The sequence below is a fragment of the Bos indicus x Bos taurus genome, chromosome 6, assembly GCF_003369695.1.
Source record: "Bos indicus x Bos taurus breed Angus x Brahman F1 hybrid chromosome 6, Bos_hybrid_MaternalHap_v2.0, whole genome shotgun sequence".
Taxonomy (NCBI): Eukaryota; Metazoa; Chordata; class Mammalia; order Artiodactyla; family Bovidae; genus Bos; species Bos indicus x Bos taurus.
The window spans coordinates 22,111,761-22,136,542 of NC_040081.1; the positions used below are offsets into that span (position 1 = coordinate 22,111,761).

Below are 24,782 nucleotides of genomic sequence, written 5' to 3' on the forward strand. Positions count from 1 at the left end.
AATTCTGAAGAAAGAATTTAAAGAAAAAGTTAAATGTATAGACTTTCCGTGTTCATGGAAGACTCAATATTGTCACGGTGTTAGCTCATCTCAACTTGATCTATAGGTTCAATGTAACTCCAATCAAAATTCCCACGTGTTGTTTCATGGATATCAACAGGCTCATTCTAAAATTTATATAGATATGCAAAGGACCAAGAACAACTAGCTCAGTATTGAAGGAGAAAAATTAAAAATTGGAGAACAGACCCTACTCACTTGCAAGACTTACTATAAACCTGAAGTAGTCAAGACAGTGTGATTCGGTTAACATGAAGTCCATATATTAATGGAACGGAATAGAGGGCTCAGAAGTAGATCCACATAAACATAGTCAACTGGTATTTGACAAAGCAGCAAAGGCAACCCAGTGGAAGAAAGATAGTCTGATGGTAGATCTACTATTGGACATACTTATGCAAAACAAATTAATCTAGATCAGACCTTATGCCCTTGATAAAAATTAACTCAAAGTGGATCATAGACCTAAATGTAAAATGCATAACAATGAGACACATAGAAGGTAACATAGGAGAAAATCTAGATGACCTTAGTTATGGTGATTACTTAGGAAAAACAGGAAATCCATAAGTAATTGGTAAATTGAACTTCTTTAACATTGAAAACTTCTGCTCTGTGAAAACAATGTCAAGAGATTGAGCACACAAGCCACAAACTAGGAAAAAAATATTTACAAAACACACCTGATAAATACACAAAATATACCAAGAACTTACTTTTTTAACTTTTATTGGGTTATAGTTGATTTACCACGTTCTGTTGGTTTCATATATACAACAGACTGAATCTGTTATACATATACATGTATCCCCTCTTTTAAAAATTGTTTTCTTGTATAGGCCATTGTAGAGTGTTGAGTAGAGTTCTCTGTGCTATACTGTAGGTCCTTATTAGTTATTTATTTTATGTATATTAATAGTAGTATGTGTATCTCAATCCTAATCTTACCACTTTATCCCTGCCCACACCCTTACTCCCCAGTAACCGTAAGTTTATTTTTTACCTCTATAACTCTATTTCTCTTTTGTGCTTACATGTGTGCTAAGTCTCTTCAGTCGTGTCTGACTGCAGCCCTCCAGGCTTCTCTGTCCATGGGACTCTCCAGGCAAGAACACTGGAGTGGGTTGCCATCCCCTCCTTCTGTTTTGTAGATAAGTTCCTTTGTAGACTTTTTTTAGATTCTACATATAAGTAATATCATATGATATTTGTCTTTCTCTGTCTGGCTTACTTCATTATGACATTCTTTAGCCCCATCCATATTGCTGCAAATGGCATTATTTCATTCTTTTTTATGGCTGAATAATATTTCATTCTGTATATGTACTACATCTTCTTTATCTATTCCTCTGTTGATGGACATTTAGATTGCTTCCATATCCTGGCTATTATAAATAGGGCTGCAGTGAACATTAGGGTGCATGTATCTTTTCAATTATGCTTTTCTCTAGATATATGCCTAGGAGTGGGATTTCTGGATTGTATGGTAGCTCTGTTTTTAGTTTTTTAAGGAACCTCCATACTGTTCTCCATAGTGGCTGTACCAGTTTGCATTCCCACTACCAGTATAGGAGGGTTTTCTTTTCTCCACAGCCTCTCTAGCACTTACTATTTGTAAATAAAATATACCAAGAACTTTTAAACTCTATAATAAGAAAACAGACAACCTGATTTAAAATGGACCAAAGACCTTAAAAGGCACCTCATTGAAGAAAATATACAGATGGCAAATAAGCATATAATAATGTTCCCAACATCATATGTCATTACTGAATTGCAAATTACAACAGTAAAATACCACTATACACCCATTAGAATGGCCAGAAATCCAAAACACTGACACCAGATGCTAGTGAGGAGACAGAACTACAGGAACTCTCATTCATCACTGCTAAGAACACAAAATGGTGCAGCCAATTTGGAAGACAGTTTGGCAGTTTTTAACAAAACGTAATATACCCTAACTATATGATTCAGCAGTCACTCTCCTTGGTATTTTTTACACAAATGGGCTGAAACATTTTGCCCACAAAAACCTGCACACAAATGTTTATAACAGCTTTGTCCATAACTTCCAGAATTTTGGGGAATGCTAACACTTAACCAATTTGTCAGCATCATACTCCTGTTTCTTCCAAACTGTCCATCATCTCATAAACTTTTTCTTGTTAATGGTACTTTACTGAATTATAGTCAACATACCAGAAGTGTACAAATCTTGGAAGTGTACACACCTCCATGAATGTAGACAAATATATGCAGTGGAAAGTGATCACTCAGATGAAGATAACATAAAAGAGCTTTGCACAATATGACTTTACTGATCCCATTTCTGCTCTTTGGCATAGTCAATAAAGCAGAAATAGATGTTTTTCTGGAACTCTCTTGCTTTTTCAGTGATACAGTGGATGTTGGCAATTTGGTCTCTGGTTCCTCTGACTTTTCTAAAACCAGCTTGAACATCAGGAAGTTCACGCTTCACGTATTGCTGATGACTGGCTTTGAGAATTTTGAGCATTACTTTACTAGCGTGTGAGATGAGAGCAATTGTGCAGTGGTTTGAGCATTTTTTGGTATTGCCTTTCTTTGGAATTAGAATGAAAACTGACCTTTTCCAGTCCTGTGGCCACTGCTGAGTTTTCCAAATTTGCTGGCATATTGAGTGCAGCACTTTCACAGCATCATCTTTCAGGATTTGAAAGAGCTCAACTGGAATTCCATCACCTCCACTAGCTTTGCTCGTAGTGATGCTTCCTAAGCCCCTTGACTTCACATTCCAGGATGTCTGGCTCTAGGTGAGTGATCACACTATTGTGATTATCTGGGTCATGAAGATCATTTTGTACAGTTCTTCTGTGTATTCTTGCCACCTCTTCTTAATATCTTCTGCTTCTGTTAGGTCCATACCATTTCTGTCCTTTATTGAGCCCATCTTTGCATGAAATGTCCCCTTGGTATCTCTGATTTCCTTGAAGAGCTCTCTAGTCTTTCCCATTCTGTTGTTTTCCTCTATTTCTTTGCACTGATCACTGAGGAAGGCTTTGTTATCTCTCCTTGCTATTCTTTGGAACTCTGCATTCAAATGTGTATATCTTTCATTTTCTCCATTACCTTTCGCTTCTCTTCTTTTCACAGCTATTTGTAAGGCCTCCTCAGACAGCCATTTTGCCTTTTTGTATTTCTTTTCCTTGGGGATGGTCTTGATCCCTGTCTCCTGTACAGTGTCATGAACCTTCGTCCAGTTCCAGGAAACATCTAATTTTGCTTTATTGACTGTGCCAAAGCCTTTGACTGTGTGGATCACAATCAACTGTGGAAAATTCTGAAAGAGATGGGAATACCAGACCACCTGATCTGCCTCTTGAGAAACCTGTATGCAGGTCAGGAAGCAACAGTTAGAACTGGACATGAAACAACAGACTGGTTCCAAATAGGAAAAGGAGTACGTCAAGGCTGTATATTGTCACCCTGCTTATTTAACTTATATGCAGAGTACATCATGAGAAATGCTGGGCTGGAAGAACCACACGCTAGAATCAAGATTTCCAGGAGAAATATCAATAACCTCAGATATGCAGATGATACCGCCCTTATGTCAGAAAGTGAAGAAGAACTAAAGAGCTTCTTGATGAAAGTGAAAGAGGGGAATGAAAAAGTTGGCTTAAAACTCAACATTCAGAAAACGAAGATCATGGCATCTGGTCCCATCACTTCATGGGAAATAGATGGGGAAACAGTGGAGACAGTGGCTGACTTTATTTTGGGGGGCTCCAAAGTCACAGCAGATGGTGATTGCAGACATGATATTAAAAGACGCTTACTCCTTGGAAGAAAAGTTATGACCAACCTAGATAGCATATTGAAAAGCAGAGACATTACTTTGCCAACAAAGGTCCATCTAGTCAAGGCTATGGTTTTTCCTGTGGTCATGTATGGATGTGAGAGTTGGACTATAAAGAAAGCTGAGCGCCAAAGACTTGATGCTTTTGAACTGTGATGTTGGAGAAGACTCTTGAGAGTCCCTTGGACTGCAAGGAGATCCAACCAGTCCATCCTAAAGGAGATCAGTCCCGGGTGTTCATTGGTACGACTGATGTTGAAGCTGAAACTCCAATACTTTGGCTACCTGATGAGAAGAGCTGACTCATTTTAAGAGACCCTGATGCTGGGAATGGAGAAGGAAATGGCAACCCACTCCAGTGTTCTTGCCTGGAGAATCCCATGGATGGAGAAGCCTGGTAGGCTGCAGTCCATGGGGTCCCACAGAGTCGGACATGACTGAAGCGACTTGGCAGCAGCAGCAGATGCTGGGAAAGACTGATGGCAGGAGGAGAAGGGGACAACAGAGGATGAGACGGTTGGATGGCATCACTGACTCAATGGACATGAGTTTGGGTAAAGTCCTGGAGTTGGTGATGGACAGGGAGGCCTGGTGTGCTGTGGTTCATGGGACGCAAAGAGTCGGACACGACTGAGTGACTGAACTGAACTGCATTTCTGCTCTTGTGCTAGATTTATCATATATTTTACTTCTACATTTGTATTATTTTTACTTAAAAAGGCAAAAGTCTTTTTCTTTTTTTAAGTTAAAACAATCCCTTATATTTTTCCACATATTCTCTGATTCTTTACATTTCTTTCTGGCAGTCTGAGCTTCCATATGGTATACTTTACCTTCAGCCTAAAAACCTTCCTTTAGTATTTCTTGTTGTGTAGTTACTCTAGCAGTTAATCCCCTCAGCTTTTATTTGTCTGAAAATGTCTAAAAATTGAAGTACATTTAACATATAACATTAGATTAGTTTCAGGTGCATAGCAGTGATTTGATATTTGTACATATTACAAAATGATCACTACAATACATCTGTCATACGTGGTTAAAATATTTTTTCTTGGGATTAAAACTTTTTAAGGTCTATTCTCTTAGCAGTTTTCAAAAATGCAATACAGTGTGACTAACTGTAGTCACCATGCTGTACGTTACCTTCACATGACTTATAACCCTAACCCTAACTCTTCATATTATACATTCTTTGGGTTTTAACGTATGTATTTAATGATATGCATACATAATAGTTTCAGTGCTCTAAAATTTTCCTGTGCTCTACTTATTCATTCCTCCTTCATCCTGGAATCCCCTGGCAACCACTGATTTGTTCCATAGTTTTATAAACTTTAAAAAATTCCTCCTTATTCTTGGAGACTTTCCTCTCAGAGACCTTCATTTTTCTGCTTCCACCTTTGTGGTTGTTTTCTAGGTCTGTGGAAAACTGTATTCTAGAGCTTTCAATGCTCTCCTGATTTCAGTCCCCTGTTTCCAAGATTAAAATCTTTCACTTTTGCTGGTTTCCTCCTGGTTTTATTAGTGTACATCCTCAAGTAACTGCCTAAAAGAAAGGATACATGAGAGCTAAACTTTCAGTGTATGTGTCTGACTCTTTTCGACCCTATGGACTGTGGCCTGCCAGGTTCCTCTGACCTTGGGATTCTCCAGGCAAGAATACTGGAGTGGATTGGCATATCCTCCTCCAGGGGAATCTTCCTGACCCAGGGATCAAAGCTGGGTCTCTGCATTGCAGGTGGATTCTTTCCTTTACTGTCTGAGCCACCAGGGGAGCCCAGCCATCAGACCTCACATATTATCCCCTTTAATAATTTGTATCAAACACCAACTGAGTTATCCATTCAATATAGATATTTAGTTTTCTGCCATTAAAAAATGTGGCACTCTGCCACTCTGCACTTCAATGAATTTGAGAATTCATATTATGACCAATCACCTTATTCCTTGTGAAAAAACTACTGTAAAATATAAAATGAAGTAAACCTCATCATATTGCTATGACATTTTTAAAAAGTCAAATGAGAAAGTTTATCACTTTTAAGTATTCACATATAGTTTTAAAATATTTCTTAATAAAAATACTTCTTTTAAGTTGACAAAGACTTTGTAATTTATGATTCATGTCTTACTGTATATTATCTATGTCTAGATAGATATATCAATATGTGCTTTTTTATATTTCAGGAGCTATACTTTTTATGATATGGTGTGTAGTCTGGGCATTCTCAGGCCCTGAAGTTCTTCCTAATGGAAGTTTATTTGGACTGTTAGTTATCTTTTATTGTGCCCTTATTGGGGGGAAACTTTTAGAAGTCATTAGACTACCTTCAGTGCCTGAAATTCCTCCTCTTCTTGGTAAGTGAATAATTAGCTTTTATTTGGCATTAACTTATATGTAAATTATGACTATATTCTAGTCAGAGTAGATATAATTTAGAACTATTTCAATGTAATATGATCTATATAGCTTTTTTGTATGTGTACTTACTATATATGTGTATATATAGCTTGCTTATAGAAGTATTTATTCTCCATACACAGATTTTTCCTGAAATATGTTCTTAAATAATTTAAATATGCTCAATATATGATTGTTGTTGCTTTATCATTTAATAGGACATTTTTAAATTAACTTTTACATTTTTTATAGAAAATGAAAAATTTGAAAGAAACTAAATTTTTCTATAGATAACCTAACTCAAATAAAATTTGTTGTTGTTTAGTCACTAAGTCATGTTCAGCTCTTTGCAATCCCATGGACTATAGCCCACAAGTCTTCTCTAGAAGTCCATGCAATTTCCCAGGCAAGAATACTGGAGTCAGTTGCCATTTCCTACTGCAGGGAATCTTCCCAGTCCTGGGATCGAACCTGCGTCTTCTGATTGGCAGGTGTATTCTTTACCACTGAGCCACCTGGGAGGCCCTCAAATACAATTACAAGATTCAAATACTATCATGACTAGGGCACCAAAATGTTTTATAGTTCTTGGGTGAGTTCCTTGGGCATCTCCACTATGTATATTCATTGGTGTATCATCTGCCTAAACAATGTTACATCCTATTTCTTCATCACCATTGCTATGTAACTCTCCAGGTAGACAAGAGGAAAATTAGCAGAAAAACTTCTTTTAGAGGTGTTTTATATCTTCTAAGTATTCAATACATTCTAATATTTAGTTACTGCCAAAAGAGGTAATCACTCCATCCTATCTCTAACACCCTTTCTGTGTTCATAACACCCTTCAGCACCTCACAAATATTTACTGGATCTCTTTTCCACCTCTCCAAAGCTTCCACTCTAGTCCTAGCTCAGGCTATTAGTTTCTAACTATTCCATGAACTATGGCAGAGCCTTTTTTCTGGTCCCTCCTTAGTTTTATGTCTATCTCATTTACCAGTACCGTCACATAGACAATGCAACACTCATTATCTCACTTCCTGCCTAAAACTTACCCTCAGTGCTTTACTCTGCCAAAACCAGGGAAAGTAGGGAGTAAAGGAAGCTTTCCATGATCTGGCCCCTCCTGCCCATTCCCCACTCCCAACTAGTCCTTAATGTTCCATCAATACTGAATTACTTGTTTCACACCATTGAGGTATATCATTTCTTATCTCCATTCCTTTATGCTGTCCCTCTACTTGTATGTAACCTATCCTTCACCAAAGTAATGAGAGATACAGTGTGTTTGAAGAAGGGATATTAAACATTTCTGATTTCTGTCTGAGAAAAATGAACTGAATCAGACATGGTTTATTTTTTTTTCTTCTAAGGGATGTTACTGGCTGGTTTTGCTGTTAGGAATGTTCCATTCCTCAGTGATATCACCTATATTAGTAATGAACTGTCTTCAACTTTAAGAAATACCGCCCTTACCATTATTCTAGTGCGAGCTGGGCTTGGACTCGATCCACAGGTAGATTTCCAATTACACCTTGAATATGGTTATTTTAAATATTAGAGGCTTATGGAAAAGAAAAATAGGAAGAATTTTTCTTATAGTTGTTTCAGGTAGAGCAAAACTAAGACAAAGAACAAAGATTTTGCAGAAATATTGGCACCTTAGTGTCTACTTCTGATCATATTACTAATATGAGAAGAAATCACTGTGATGTAAGATCTCTATTAGTAATAGTCTTTAATTATTTACATAGAGATAGATGTCCCTTATGCAACATTTGTATTATTTTGGAGTTACAGCTTTTCTGTGGAGAGCTCTTTACTTTTCAGTTAACAGAGGATAAGGTTATCCCATAAAAGGTTTTTGCTTCTGTTTTGTTTTTTCAGAATGATTATGAATTTCAGTAATATTATTCTTTCAGGAATTTTTCCCACAGAACTATGTTCCTGATTATATTTATATTTTTATAAAAGCTAATCTTTTAAAATATTTCTTAAAATATTACTATCAAGGAATCATAAATTAGTTTTTTAAAGATACATATTCATAAATATAACAGCTATTCAGGATATAACAAATGTGGCAAATATATAAGATTGGTGAAAGTATTTGAAGAGCATAAATAATTATAGACAGTGATAAGTTATTATATTATCCAGGTAAAAATTTGAACCAATGAGAAAATTGGAAAATTTTCCCTTTTAGTTAATTATGCATTTTTTATGTGATTTTCTCCTTTGGCATGTTATAATTATGACACTAATCACACAATTCATCCCTAAAAGTTAACTGATGGAAACAAACCTATTGGATACTTTCAATATACTATTTACTAGGAAGATTAAGGAGGGTAGAAATATTTATTTAATCACAGAAAACTGAGTCATTTTAATAATTAAAATAGAACAGCACTTTATAATATGAAATAGTTTATAATCCAATATATGATGACATATAAAATGAGCTGTATTAGCATTTAAAGCACATGGGGTATCTGGGAGATTTAATTTAATAAGATTATCACTCAAAAAAGATTATATAATTCAATATTTGCTTAAAATAATTTTCTTATTGGCCACTACAAGCTTGTCTAAGTGTGACTATGTTTGTATTTCAGGCTTTGAAGAATTTGAAGCGAGTTTGTTTAAGATTGTCTATGGGTCCATGTTTAATGGAGGCTTGTTCAACTGCTGTTATTTCCCACTTCCTTATGAATTTTCCCTGGCAGTGGGGATTTCTGTTGGGGTAACTTTTTCTCATTTTTCTCTATGAAAATATTCAGTTAAAATGCTTGGTTATTAAAATATTCAGAATATTGTATAGAAAATTTTATCATTAAAATTCTTTTCATGTGGTAGAGAATCTTGGAAATCAGTTGGTCCGAAATAGAACCATGTCCTAAATCTATTATATCCTTGACAAATATTCATAGCTCCTAAGTGCTTAATTCTAAGATAATTCACTTTATCAGTTTATTTTTTCTTCTATATTGTAATCCATCTCCAGTTTTTTATTTATTTTTTTGGTTGGCTGGATCTTCATTGCTGTGTGGGCTTTTCTCTAGTTGTGGAAAGCAGAGGCTTCTCTCTAGTTGCAGTGCACAGGCTTCTTATTGCGGTGGCTTCTCTTGTTGCTGAGCACAGGCTCTGGGGTGAACAGGCTTCAGCAGTTGTGGTTCTCGGGCTCTCAAGCACAGGCTCAGTAGTTATGGTGCGTGGCCTTAGTTGCTCCATGGCATGTGGGATCTTCCAGACCAGGGATCAAACCCATGTCTCCTGCACTGGCAGATGGATTCTTTACCACCGAGCCACCAGGGAAGCCCTGTTTTTTTTTAATTTTTATTTTTTGGCTTTGCTGGGTCTTCCTTGCTGTGTGCAGTCTTTCTCAAGTTACGGTGATTGGGGTCTAATCTCTAGCTGTAGTGCACAGGCTTCATTGCTGTGATTTCTCTTATTGCAGAACACAGGCTCTAAGTGTGGGCTTCAGTAGTAGAGGCACGCAGCCTCAGTGGTTGCGCTGCACAGGCTTAGTTGCTCTGTGGCATTTGGGATCTTCCGAGACCAGAATTCAAGCCCTGTCCCCTGCATTGGCAGATGGATTCCTAACCACTGGACCACCAGGAAAGTCCCTATCTCTATTTTTTAATTAATCTAATGGCCTTTTCCTTGTATACTATATGTGCACATATATATAATATGTATGTATTATGTATAGCATATGTATTTTATAATTATGAAAAATATTTTATGTAGATACTATAACAAAAACAAGCAAACACTATTTTCCTAGATCCTGTGTCCCATCTATTATTATCTATCATCTATTTCTTTTCATGTCCAAGTTCTTCAGAATAATAGTCTATGATTACTATCTCTATATCTTCAACTTGTTTTCATTTTTCAATCCATTTAATTTTTGCCTCCACTTACCGACTCGATGGACATGAGTTTGAGTGAACCTCAGGAGTTGGTGATGAACAGGAAGGCCTGGCGTGCTGCAGTTCATGGGGTCACAAAGAGTCGGACACGACTGAGCAACCGAACTGAACTGAACCCATTCCAGTGGATCCCAGTATGCATTTTCTAACTAAATTAACAATTTTTTGGTATCCTTAGGTGACTCTTTTAAAATTTTGATCTACTCAATATTTAGTGGAATCTTTTATTCAATCAAAGGACTCTATATCTATTTCTTGTCCAGGTCTTGAATATATCTTTTATCCCTCCTCAGTTCTCTTTTATTTTGTCCTTTTGTAACTCCCTTCTCCATATATATTAGTTTTTCTTTATACTTTTCATCTATTTACCTTTGCAGTACACACTGGAAAATTTTCTCTGCTTAGTTCTCTAGCCTTTTCAGTCACACTCTACTGTTATGTCTGTATCACCTATTTATTTATTTATTTTATTTTGACAATTAATTTCTAAGAATAAAATAGTTAAATGTTATGAACAGATACAGTGTACTTTTGTGATTCTGAGGATATTTATAGTTATTCTGAAGTCATGTTCTTATTGTTCACTTTTTAGTATATCTCTTTCCTCAGGTGTAAAATTTTCCATTTAATGAATATGGTGCCTCAATTCAAAGTATTGACTTTCCCCAAATATTTGGTAATAATTTAATGGGTACTAATTTTTTAAGTTGAAACTTACTATTAATTTGTGATTATTTTACCTGTTGCCTTCTTGCAGAGAATAGGCCACTCATGCTACCAAGCAAGTTTCCTTAGAAGATCAAACTGAGATTAAGATTCTTTTTTTTTTTTAAGTTGTACCATGTGGCTTTCAGGATCTTAGTTCTCTAACCAGGTATTGAACACAGGCCACCACAGCAAAAGAAAGCACCGAGTCCTAACCACAGGATTGCCAGAGAATTCACTAAGATTATTATGCAGATTATTTATTAAGGGAGCTCTCAGTAGAAACTTCTGAATAAAGAAAGCCAGATAGGAGTGTAGGAAAAGTCGGTGGTTCCAAAACTTTGCTACCCATTAAAAATCACCTGGGGAGCTTTTGAAAATCTGAGTAATTAGAGGAGTGATGCTGGGAAGATGGCAGAATAAGAAACTCCAGCCTCACTTTCCCACATGAAGATAGTATTATAACAATGTGAGGACCAGATTACCTTTATGTAACTCCAGAAACCACTTGAGAGGTTACAGCATTCCATGCAAGCACAAGGCCAAGAAGAGGCACATTGGAGCAATTAGAACATTATATTGCACTTAACCATCATACCCATGCCCCTCTTGCTCAGCAAGGGGCAATCAGGAGGAAACACCCAACATTTGGCTTCTCCCTCAAGAGGAAAAGAAAAAGCTAGAACATTTGTTCTGAATTCTGGCTTTTTAAGAAGCTGCCAAGGGACTGGTTTCTGTCTTATCTGACTTGGAGCACTGACAGAAAAGAGAGTGGCACATTTTAGATGCCTGAGGTCCACTGAGAACAAAGGTAAGTGCTATGTGTTGCTATACTCCAGAGATATTACAGTACTGCTAATAGACACTTGGGATACTCTGGAGTAGGAAAAGGCCAAAGTCCAGCTGGATATAATGCACCAAAGCCCAGAGAAGGCACATTACAGAAAAGTTTGAGAGATTTCCAGAATCTTTAGCTGGGTTGATTGGTGGTCTTTCCCTACTGAAGAAGTCCACAAAGATCAGGAGAGGTGGCTGTTTTTTCAAAACCCAAATTTCATTAAAAGATAACAAGACATACAAAGCAACAGGGAATTAGGGCTCAATCAAAGGAACAAAATTAAACTCCAGACACCAGCCTTAAACAAATAGAAATGTATCAGTTACTCAACAAAGAATTCAAAATAACTATCATAAAGAGGCCCAGTGAGCTCAAAGATGTCACAGACATCTAAAAGAAAACAGGAAAATAAGGCATGAACAAAGTGAGAATACCAACAAACATATAGAAACTGTAAAAAAAAAAAAAGAACCAAAAATAAATTCTGGACCTGTAGAATAATACAATTAAATGAGACATTGACTATAGGAGATCAACTGCAGACTAAATCAGACAGAAAAAAGAATCTGTGAACTTGAAGATAGGTCATTTGAAATTACAGAATCAGAGGAGCAAAATGAGAAACAAGGAGAATAAAGAGATCCTAAGGGACTTGTGGGATGCCATTTAATGGGCCAGTTACACACTACGGGAGTTTCAGAAAGAGAAGAGAGAAATAAATGGTTTGAAAGCCTATTTGAAGAAATAATAGCCCCAAACTTCCAAATTTGAAGGAGGAAATTGACATACAAATTCAAAATGATCAAAAAACTCCCATTAAAATAAAACCAAAGAGACCTACACTGAGAAATATACTCAAGCTGTCAAAAATCACAGCAAGTGAGAATTTTAAAAAACAATGAAAGAAAAGCAAGATCTCCTGTAAGATAATAATTGAATTTCTCAATGGAAACCTTGCAAACCAGAAGGGAATGGGATGATATATTCAAAATGCTAAAAGAAAAAAAGAAAAAGAAAAAAGCCCCAGCCAACCAAGAATATTATATCTAGCATACCATATGTAAAAACTTCATGACATTGAATTTGGCAATGATTTCTTGGATATGACACTAAAAGCACAAGCAACAAAAGTGAAAATAGATGGAACTGCATGAAACTTGAAAATTTTTGCATGCAAAGGAAACAAAATGAAAAGGCAGCACACAGAATGGAAGAAAATAATTATAAACCATATATCTGGAAAGAGATCAATATTCAAATATGTTTAAAAAAAAAAAACCCTATAACTCAGCAGATTTTAAAAACCTGACTATATAATGGGCAAAAAACTTACCTAGACATTTCTACAAAGAAGATATACAAATAGCCAATAAGCATATGAAAGTGCTCAACATTTATAATCATTAGAGAAAGGCAAATAAAAGCCACAAGGAAATAGCACCTCATACTCATTAGGATGGTTACTATTAAGAAAAAAAAAAAAAAAAAACTAGACAATAACAAGCACTGACACAGATGTGGAGAAATTGGAATATTCATACCATGCTATTAGGTATATAAAATGGACCATTCCTATGGAAAATAGTTTGGAGGTTTCTCAAAACACTTAAAGTAAAACTACCATTTAATCCAGCAATGCCACTTCTGGGTATATATCCCAAAGAATTGGAAGTAGGATATCAAAGAGATACTTGCACACTCACATTCATTGCAACATAACTCACAGTAGCCAAGAGGTAGAGGCAGCTCAAATATCCACGGACAGATGAATGGATAAAGAAAATACACACACACACAGGAATATTACTCAGCTGTAAAAGAGGAAATCCTGTCACATTCTACAGCATGGATAAACCTTGAGGATACTATGTTGGGTGAAGTAAGTCAGAACAAATACTGTACAAGTCCACTGATATATCTGGAGTCTTCAAAATCATCTTAACAGAAAATAGAATGGTGGTTGTCAGGGGCTTGGGTGAGAGGGGAAAGGGTACTGTTCAGTTACAGAGTTTCGATTTTGCAAGATGAAAATGTTCTAAGTTAAACGATTATGTGAATATCATTAGCACTACTGAAATGTACACATAAAAATAGCTAAGAAGGTTAACTTTATATTATGTATTTTTTATAATTAAAAAAACTTTACAGTATCCCAGTATTCAGATCAAACTCCTTCCTAAATCAGATCGGAGTGTCTTAGAATGTGACTCAGGCATCAGCATTTTTTCTAAATCCCCAAGTAAATGGTAAGATAACTCTCAGATATCACTGATTTCTGATATTTAAACCTTTGTGTAATGCTGCTGCTGCTAAGTAGCTTCAGTCGTGTCCAACTCTGTGCGACCCCATAGATGGCAGCCCACCAGGCTCCCCCGTCCCTGGGATTCTCCAGGCAAGATCACTGGAGTAGGTTGCCATTTCCTTCTCCAATGCATGAAAGTGAAAAGTGAAAGTTGGAAGTCACTTGGTCGTGTCCGACTCTCAGCAACCCCTTGGGCTGCAGCCCACCAGGCTCCTCCGTCCATGGGATTTTCCAGGCAAGAGTACTGGAGTGGAGTGCCACTGCCTTCTCTGTTTGTGTAATACCCTCTTCCTAAATGTGGGCTGAACTTACTGACTTGCTTCTAATCAATGGAATACTGAAGAAGTGATAGGACATTACTTTTATGATTAGGTCATAAGACGATGGCTTCTGTCTTCCTTGTTCTCTCTTGCAGCCTCTTTAATTGCTTTCTTGGGGGGGAGTAAGCTGCCATGTTGGGTGCAGCCCTGTGGAGAAGCCCCCATGGCAAGAGACTGAAGACCTATCAACCACCATGTGAATAAACTTGGGATCAGGGTTTCTCCTACTCACCTCATGAGAGACCTTGAGTAGGAAGAGGTATACAGCTAATTCATACCCAGATTGCTGACCCACAGAGGTTGTGAGTTAATATGTGTTGTTTTAAGCTTCTAGATTTGGGCATGATTTGTTAAGCAGCAACAGATAAATAGTAGACCAGGTGGTTCCAATGTGCATTAAAGTTCAGGAACCACTGAATTAGGCAAATACCTTTTTTCAGAGAATTCTAGGTTTTTCCTGAGTCCCTCAGGAAATCTTGTCTGTAAACCAGGAAGGTTGTACAGCCAGAGGCAAAGGAACTGAACTGTTAGACCCTCACATCAGTCAGTCACTGGCAGGAGCTGTCTGGAGCGGGGAAGTGGGGCATCTCCTTAGCATTAGTAGGCAAGCTTCTGTTAGCAGTGCAAGGCTCCCACAAAGCTGCTGGTGTTAGTGGTTAGGAGTCAACAAGCAGCAGCTGGGGAATGTGTGCACTGGCCTGACTCAAGGGTTCTGGTAGGGACCACGTGCTTCACTCCACATAGTTACTGCAGCATTGAGGAGGTGAAAGTGGAAATGACAAGGCAGGGTTGTAGATGGGATGTTCAGTTCAGTTCAGTCACTCAGTCATGTCCGACTCTTTGCCACCCCATGAATCACAGCATGCCAGGCCTCCCTGTCCATCACCAACTCCCGGAGTTCACTCAGACTCACGTCCATCAAGTCAGTGATGCCATCCAGCCATCTCATCCTCTGTCGTCCCCTTCTCCTCCTGCCCCCAATCCCTCCCAGCATCAGTCTTTTCCAATGAGTCAGCTTTTCGCATGAGGTGGCCAAAGTACTGGAGTTTCAGCTTTAGCATCATTGCTTCCAAAGAAATCCCAGGGCTGATCTCCTTCAGAATGGACTGGTTGGATCTCCTTGCAGTCCAAGGGACTCTCAAGAGTCTTCTCCAACACCACAGTTCAAAAGCATCAATTCTTCGGCACTCAGCCTTCTTCACAGTCCAACTCTCACATCCATACATGACCACAGGAAAAACCATAGCCTTGACTAGACAGACCTTTGTTGGTAAAGTAATGTCTCTGCTTTTGAATATGCTATCTAGGTTGGTCATAACTTTCCTTCCAAGGAGTAAGCGTCTTTTAATTTCATGGCTGCAGTCACCATCTGCAGTGATTTTGGAGCCCCCCAAAAAAAGTCTGACACTGTTTCCACTGTTTCCCCATCTATTTCCCATGAAGTGATGGGACCAGACGCCATGATCTTCGTTTTCTGAATGTTGAGCTTTAAGCCAACTTTTTCACTCTCCACTTTCACTTTCATCAAGAGGCTGTCTAGTTCCTCTTCACTTTCTGCCATAAGGGTGGTGTCATCTGCATATCTGAGGTTATTGATATTTCTCCCTGCAATCTTGATTCCAGCTTATGCTTCTTCCAGTCCAGCGTTTCTCATGATGTACTCTGCATATAAGTTAAATAAGCAGGGTGACAATATACAGCCTTGACGTACTCCTTTTCTATTTGAAACCAGTCTGATGGGATGTACCAACAAAGTATTCTGAGCAGGAATTTCTCCATTCCTCACGGGTGTCATCTGCCACCCTAGAAATTTTCCCATTTGCCTTTGTAACTTAGGTGCTCATACTATTCCTTCTTTTGGACAGATATCTTCCTTACTGACTTGTTCAAGAAATAGAAGTGGTGTGGAGACTACATCTTACCATTCTTATAGCAGTACTCTACATAATCATCATTCGATTTCCTCAGAGGTCCCCCCTACTCCCAGCATCTGCCATTTCTGGGCTTGGGGCATTTTTAGAATACACCATATCTTCTGTAGCAGTCTTATATGCATTTTGGCTTATGGATCCCTTTTTCAACCCTGAACCACCTGTCTCTTATCTTCCTGGGATACACTTAGTTTCTTGTCCACTGAAGATTCCCATTTTGTTTTCTAGCTAGCTTATGGACTTTCCTATTATTTTCATATCTTTATTTCAAATGTTTTTGAGATGGAGGTAGAGGCAGCAATTTGTGCTTGACCTAACATCTTGAACAGAATTTCTGTAAAATTTTAACAGCACTAAATAATATGTGAGTATTTTTTGTGTGTGCTCAGTCATGTCCAACTCTTTGCGACCCTGTGGACTATAGTTTGCCAGGCTCCTCTGTCGTGGGATTTTCCCAGCAAGAATACTGGGTGGGTGGCCATTTCCTCCTCCAGGGGATCTTCCAGATTCAGGGATCGACCCCACATCTCCTGCGTCGGACTCCTGCATTGCAGGAAGATTCTTTACTGCTGAACCACTGGGGAATTTTTCCCATTGTTAGATGACATTTACTCAAAAGCAGAATTTTTACTTTCAAAGTCATCATAAAGATTAATATATTGGTTGTACAATTTACTATAAAACACTGTTTCATTAAAAGGATGTTTTTAAATTGGTTTTCAAAGATTTTTCTCTCAGTTTTGTAGTCGGTGCAGTTTCTCCTGCTGTTGTTGTCCCTTCCATGCTACATTTGCAAGAAAAGGGATATGGTATTGAGAAAGGCATTCCAACCTTATTAATAGCTGCCAGCAGTTTGGATGACATCTTGGCTATCACTGGATTCAATGCATGCTTCAGCATAGTTTTCTCCTCAGGTAAACAAAACAGCTACCATATAATTCAGTTCTTTCTTTGTTCTTTAAACAAGTTTTCTAGCTTTCCTTCATTTATTGATGAAGACTTTCCAATTTAACATGTTTTTATTCTTCATAGAAAGCTCATTCTAGACCACAAAAGGAATTTCAATGGGTTAAGATACCACTACTTAATACAAATGATTTCCTTTTAATAACCAAATATTCCAATTAATTTTATAATCCATATTATTACCATTTATCTGCTCATTTTGCTTTGGAATTTTATCAGTTTTCAGTAGAAAAATTTAGGCCACAATATTATTAGTGCTACTAATATATCTAGTAGATAATTTGGAGATGTACCTTTCTGGCTATCATTTTAAATAACTGGTTGTTCTGTTATTAAGACAACTTAAATGTGTGGAGTGTGGACAACTGTGTGTCCTTTTGGTAGTGATGGGATAAGATCCTGTACCAATTCTAAATCCCAGGGAGACATTAGGTGTTGAATGTCACTCAGTGATTGCAGAAGTGAACATTCCACATTTAATAATACTTTAATTATCTGCCAATATATGAAGTCCAGTCTTCTGAATTATTAACCGAAACACCAAAACATATTAAAGTTGAAAAGTTACATATATATATAGGTTCTCTTAAAATCATAAGATATAAATGACTAAGAAGGAAAAAAGAAAATATAAGAATGAAATCTATTATAGTCATGTGTGTATGTGTGTGCTCAGTCGTGTCTGACTCTTTGTGACCGCATGGACTGTATGTAGCCCAGCGCCAGGCTCCTTAGTCCATGGGATTTCTCAGGCAAGAATACTGGAGTGGGTTGCCATTTCATACTCTAGGAGATCTTCCCAACCCAGAGATCGAACCCACATCACTTGTGTCTCTTGCACTGGCAGATGGATTCTTTACCACTTTGCCACCTGGGAAGACCCCCAGGAATAATATTAATCTTTTGATGTACATCCGCCCAGACTTCTCCTTTTCTCCCTCTCCACATCTATCTCTAGCTTGCTTTCTCTCCCTCCCAAAATTCTTATAAAATTAATGAACATTAACCATACTTACTTATAACCTGAGTTGTTTTCAATTTAACTGTGTATTATAAACATCTAATTTATTTGTAAATATGTTTCTATGACATTTTTATTGGTTCCATCATATTTGAGTGGCTGCATGACTTTCAACTTGACATGTTGAAATTTTAAATTGACACCACTATCTGCTATTAAAATGCTGGGTTGAACATTTTACAGCTGAATAGTTGTACTTAATATTTTATTAACCTTACAAGAGAAACTGTTAAGTTAAAAAAGGATATAACACAATAAGATTTTTGAAATATATTGCCACAATATCATGTCCCACCAGGATACATAAGCATGCCACTTTCTCTTCACCTTCTTCAAAATTAGATATTTAATAGTCCTTTTTACCTTAGCCACTTTGATAGGTCTCTTTAAATGAAGTATTTTGAATACTAGTGATGTTAAATGTTCATGTTTATTGTCTATTATCATTATTATCATTTGGGAATTTCTTAGAAATTCCCAATTCTTTTCTTGAAATATTTTGCCTATATCCTGTAAGCATGTTCGTCTTTTGTTTTGATTTGTTAAGGCTCTGGTTGTGCATAAAATTAAGAATGATAAACCATTTGTTTTATATCCTATGCTTTTTGTAATTTAACTTCATCTCTTTTTTTGCCATTCAGAAGACCTAAATTTTTTATTTCAGATCTGGCAATCTTTTCCTTCATGACTGATACCAGTCATTCTTTCAAAAAATATTTTTTGTGCTCCTCTTCCATTGCACCAGCTACTGTATCAAATGCTGAGGATAAACAGTGGATAACAGTATTAGTTTTTATTGAGCAATTGCTTGGTACTTGCTGTAAGTTCTGTCGATGTTTCAGCTCAATAATCACAACAGTGCTATGCTCATTTTACTGATAAGGAGACTAAGGAACAGAGATTAAGTAACTTGCTCGAAGTCAGAGATCCAATAAGTAGGGAACCAATAGGGAAATCTGGCAGTCTGACCTCAGACCCACACTCTTAAGTACTATTCTATACTGCCTCCCAACATAGCAAACAGAAAAGGCCATGTAGCCTGTGTTCTCAAGGAAATTATCTTAAACAAATAATTAAGGATGGAATAAATATTACATAGTATAAGATGCTAGGGGAACAGGCTACAGGAGACCAAACCTAATTTGAAGAGGACCAAAAAAGTGAAAACAAGCAGGTACATGCTTAAAAACATCCTCTTCCACCACATGACTGTGTAAAGTGTCTCTTGAAATTTTAAGAACTCTTTGAGTTTTATTATACACATTAGATCTTCAAAACATCTATATTTTGGAGTTTGGTAGATACTGAGATCTCACTTTACCTGTGGAGTCAATTGGCCCTTTTACCATTATGCAGTATCCTATCTTTATCTCTTGTGACAGTATTTGACCTAAAGTCTGTCGTGTCTGGTAAAAGTATGACTGCCCCTTCTCTCTTTGAGGTACCATTTGCATGGAATATCTTTTTCCATCTTTAAAGTTATAGTAATCTGTTTAAAATGATAGCAACTTCAGTTGCATACAAAAAGTCTACTTTTCTACTCCTCTCTCACCCTCCTCACCTTATGTTACCTGTGTCACAAATTACACATTTTATTGTATATACATTAATATAATTTTATAATTAGTTATTTTTTGTGCTTCTATCTTCAATTCTCTAACAGAATTAAAAGTGATTTCCTCACCACCATTACAGTATTACTGGATTCTTAATTCATCTATCTAACTTTACTGGAGGTTTATATTTACATGCTTTTATGTTCAGTTCAGTCGCTCAGTCATGTCCGACTCTGTGACCCCATGGACTGTTCATTACCAACTCTTGGAGCTTACTCAAACTCATGTCCATCGAGTCGGTGTTGCCATCCAACCATCTCATTTTCTGACATCTCCTTCTCCTCCCACCTTCAGTCTTTTCCCAGCATCAGGGTCTTTTCAAATGAGTCAGTTCTTCGCATCAGGGAGCCAAAGTATTGGAATTTCAGCTTCAGCATCAGTTCTTCCAATGAATACTCAGGACTGATTTTCTTTAGGATGGAGTGGTTGGATCTCCTTGCAGTCCAAGAGACTCTCAAGAGTCTTCTCCAACACCACAGTTCAAAAGCATCAGTTCTTTGGCACTCAGCCTTCTTCATAGTCCAACTCTCAGATCTATACATGACTTCTGGAAAAACCATAGTCTTCATTAGACAGACCTTTGTTGGCAAAGTAATGTCTCTGCTTTTTAATATGCTGTCTACATTGGTCATACCTTTCCTTCTAAGGAGTAAGTATCTTTTAATTTCATGGCTGCTGTCACCATCTGCAGTGATTTTGGAGCCCAAGAAAATAAAATCTGACACTGCTTCCCCATCTATTTCCCATGAAGTGATGGGACCAGATGCCATGATCTTTGTTTTCTGAATGTTGAGTTTTAAGCCAACCTTTTCACTCTGCTCTTTCACTTTCATCAAGAGGCTCTTTAGTTCTTCTTCACTTTCTGCTATAAGTGTGGTGTCATCTGCATATCTGAGGTTATTGATATTTCTCCTGGCAATCTTGATTCCAGCTTGTGCTTCATCCAGTCCAGCATTTCTCATGATGTACTCTGCATATAAGTTAAATAAGCAGGGTGACAATGTAGAGCCTTGATGTACTCCTTTCCTGATTTGGAACCAGTCTGTTGTTCCATGTCCAGTTCTAACTGTTGCTTCTTGACCTGCATACAGATTTCTCAGGAGGCAGGTAGGGTGCTCTTTTATTCTCATTTGTTTAAGAATTTTCCATAGTTTGCTGTGATCCACACAGTCAAAGGCTTTGGCATAGTCAATAAAGCAGAAGTAGATGGTTTTCTGGAACTCTCTTGCTTTTTCAGTGATCCAACTGCTACTGCTAAGTCACTTCAGTCGTGTCCGACTCTGTGTGACCCCATAGACGGCAGCCCACCAGGCTCACCTGTCCCTGGGATTCTCCAGGCACGAACACTGGAGTGGGTTGCCATTTCCTTCTCCAATGTGTGAAAGTGAAAAGTGAAAGTGAAGTTGCTCAGTCGTGTCCCACTCTTAGCGACCCCATGGACGGCAGCCTACCAGGCTCCTCCGCCCATGGGATTTTCCAGGCAAGAGTACTGGAGTGATCCAACAGATGTTGGCAATTTGATCTCTGTTCCTCTGCCTATTCTAAATCCAGCTTGAACATCTGGAAGTTCGCGGTTCATGTACTGTTGAAGCCTGGCTTGGAGAATTTTGAGCATTACTTTGCTAGCGTGTGAGAGAAGTGCAATTGTGCGGTAGTTTTGTGTGTTGCTAACATCTTTTTATTTACACTTGAAGGATTCCCTTTAAGATTTCTTGTTAGGCAGGTTTAGTGGTGATGAACTCCATCAACCTTTGTTTATCTGGGGAAGTCTCAATTTCACCTTCGCTTTGGAGGACAGTTTTGTGGGATATTATTCTTGGTTGGCATTTTTTCTTTTAACACTTTGGATATGTCATCCTGCCTTCTTCTGACCTATAAGGTTTCTGCTGTGTAAAGTATTAGTTGCTCAGTTGTGCATGACCCTTTGTGACCCCCATGGACTGTAGCCCAGTAGGCTCCTCTGTCCATGGAATTCTTTAGGCAAGAATACTGGAATGGGTTTCCATTTTCTTCTCCAGGGGATTTTCCCAACCCAGGGATCAAACCCAGGTCTCCTGCATTGAAGGCAGATTCTTTACCGTCTGAGCCACCAGAGAAGTTCTTCGGCTCTGTAAGCCTCTGACAATTTTATGGACATTCTCTTTTATGTGATGAGTTGCTTTTCTCTTGCTGTAACTTTTTAAATGAGCATAAAGCCTTTTAGACTGTATGTTGGTGTTAAGCTGGTGTCTCTGTGGGGGATCATGATTCTGGAGTTCCCATTCCACTATCATGCTGTTGTCACCCTACACTTCTGCTATTTTTAATGGGAAAATATTTCTAAAATATGTATATCGAGTACCTTTTTGTATTGAGCTGAAAACACAGAGCACAACTAGACTTTTTTGTGTGACTCTAGATCATTTTTTAAAATGTATTACTATAAAACTACGTGTATGCATAAAGCATAAAATGTATTGGAAAATCAGCTGATCCTTGAATAATCCTAGGATTGATCCTGGGATAAATCTTTTTTTATGTTGTTATTATTATTAAATTGTCCTTTTTATGTTTAAATCATTTGCCATAATAGAATAGCAGAGAACAACATTATTAGCCATGTGCTAGGTGCCCGAGATACTCCTCTGCCAGTCTCTATGCATTCTTCTACCTGACCTGGTTCTTTTAGGTTGGGTGTATAAGGGGAGAACCACCCCACTCCAGTACTCTTGCCTGGAGAATCCCATGGACGGAAGAGCCTGGTGGGCAGCAGTCCATGGGGTCACACAGAGTCGGCCACGACTGGGCGACTTCACTTTCACTTTTCACTTTCATGTATTGGAGAAGGAAATGGCAACCCACTTCAGTGTTCTTGCCTGGAGAATCCCAGGGATGGGGGTGCCTGGTGGGCTGTCGTCTATGGGGTCACACAGAGTCGGACACGACTGAAGTGACTTAGCAGCAGCAGCAGCACAAGGGGAGAACATTGTGGTTTCTTCTTCATTTTCTGGCCTATTTATTCAATGAACATTTCTGAGTTGTGTATACATATTAAATCTCTGGAGAGTACACTTTTATCAAATAAATCTGCATGTTTTCATGAGCGTGAACTTTAAAGGTCCATTTTTGTGTATTTATTCTGTAATAACATACCTTTCTTTATGAATCACCTACATTTGATTCCCTACTGTGTTGGCTATATGAAAATACCTCTCTATGACATGTTTTTCTTATTGTGTACCCTTACAGGTAACATATCTAGTAACGTCCTATCCTCTCTTCGGGATGTAACTCTTGGTGTGCTTTTAGGAATTGTTTTGGGAATGTTTGCTCGACATTTTCCAGGTAGCGATCAGGTAAATAAAAAATAATCTTTATTTGGAAGTACAGTATTAGACATTTCTCTTAAAAATTTGAACTTTTGATCCATGAAATACTTTAATCTTTAGTTTTCTTTCTCCAAAAGTAGCCTCCAATGCCTATTCTCTGCTTAAAACTGAGCATAGTTGTCATTGATCCAGGTCAGTGGCCCCAATCTGAAATCTCTGCTTCCTTATTACACAGAGAATATCAGAAAAATGTACTTAATTCAGAGGAACTTCTCCATTTCGTCCTACTTCTTCTTTCACCAAATTGCTGTTGACTCCTGACTTTTTTTCCTTATCTTTTTCCCGCAGACATTCCATTGAACATTTTGGGGGAAATATATTCCCATTCATTTCTGCATATTTTCTGACTTAAATTCTCTCCCTCTCCCTTTGAATAAGGCAGCACTATCAACTCTTTCCTGCTCTAAAAGATATGCCATTACTCTTTGATTTCTGTAACTTCCATCTTAATTTCCCTGTAGTTATTGTTTCAGCTAAAAAGATATTCAGACATTTATTTTTAAGAATTCTTTGGATTTGTTATGTGCAACTACAGATTATATGGGTCTCTTTTCTTTCTCTCTTCTCTTACAGTTAAAGTATTATAACCATTTTACTGACGGTAGTATCAGAGATGTGGCAGAAAATGAAACTTAATAGTTGCAAATTTTGTCACAAGTCTGCTAAAATATGTGGTGAGAAATAAAGTCAAACTTTAGATGTTATTTGATATAGCATATAAAGACATGGTATCAAAGGGTCAGTAATAAATGATAGATAATATAATTATTGTATATTTAATGTAAATTAATTTCCAAATATCTGTCTAATTCTAGGGAAAACTTGAAGTGAAGAGAGCATTTTTAATTTTGAGTATGTGTATTTCTGCTGTCTTAGGCAGCCACCGATTTGGTATGAACACAGCTGGAGGATTGTGCGCACTAGTATTGAGTTTTACTGCAGGGACAGGTTGGTCCAAAGAAAAGGTGAATATTTTTATACAAATTTTTTAAAAGATAAAATAACTGCATTTTTTACATCTAAAATGGACATTTAAGAAATCTTACTCTATTAAAAAATATATGACATTTTTTTTAAATATATGACATTTTGATTCCACTTGTTTGACTTAATATGAATAGAATGCTAGATTTCTGATTAAAAGATAGATATGCAACAAAGGCTTACTGTATATAGCACAGGAAACTATAGTCAATTTCTTGTAATAACCTATAATGGAAAATCATTTGAAAAATAAAATATGTGTATATGTCTAACTGAATCACCTTGCTGTGTACCTGAAACATTGTAAGTCAACTATACTTCAATAAAATATGTCTATTAAGAAAAAAAACTAAAAAAGAAATATTAATTCTAGGAAGATGTTCCATAAGTTTGTATCTTCAAGGTGAATGAATCAATCAAGGAAATAAAATATTCAAGAAAAGGAACTGGAAATACACTAAAATGCAATCAGAAGTTGAGTGATCACATTA

At 37.3% G+C, this 24,782-nt stretch overlaps 1 protein-coding gene across 3 annotated transcripts in view; it reads left to right on the forward strand.

Annotated features, from left to right (window-relative positions):
* Positions 1 to 24,782, forward strand: part of SLC9B1 (solute carrier family 9 member B1) — an 84,573-nt gene that overhangs the window by 50,204 nt on the left and 9,587 nt on the right. For all 3 annotated transcript variants that reach the window (XM_027543944.1, XM_027543945.1, XM_027543946.1), the window contains 6 exons: positions 6,089 to 6,259; positions 7,676 to 7,818; positions 8,921 to 9,048; positions 17,075 to 17,250; positions 23,168 to 23,274; positions 24,123 to 24,272. In XM_027543944.1, the coding sequence (XP_027399745.1) occupies positions 6,089 to 6,259; positions 7,676 to 7,818; positions 8,921 to 9,048; positions 17,075 to 17,250; positions 23,168 to 23,274; positions 24,123 to 24,272 (875 nt within the window). The remainder of the gene's footprint in view (positions 1 to 6,088; positions 6,260 to 7,675; positions 7,819 to 8,920; positions 9,049 to 17,074; positions 17,251 to 23,167; positions 23,275 to 24,122; positions 24,273 to 24,782) is intronic.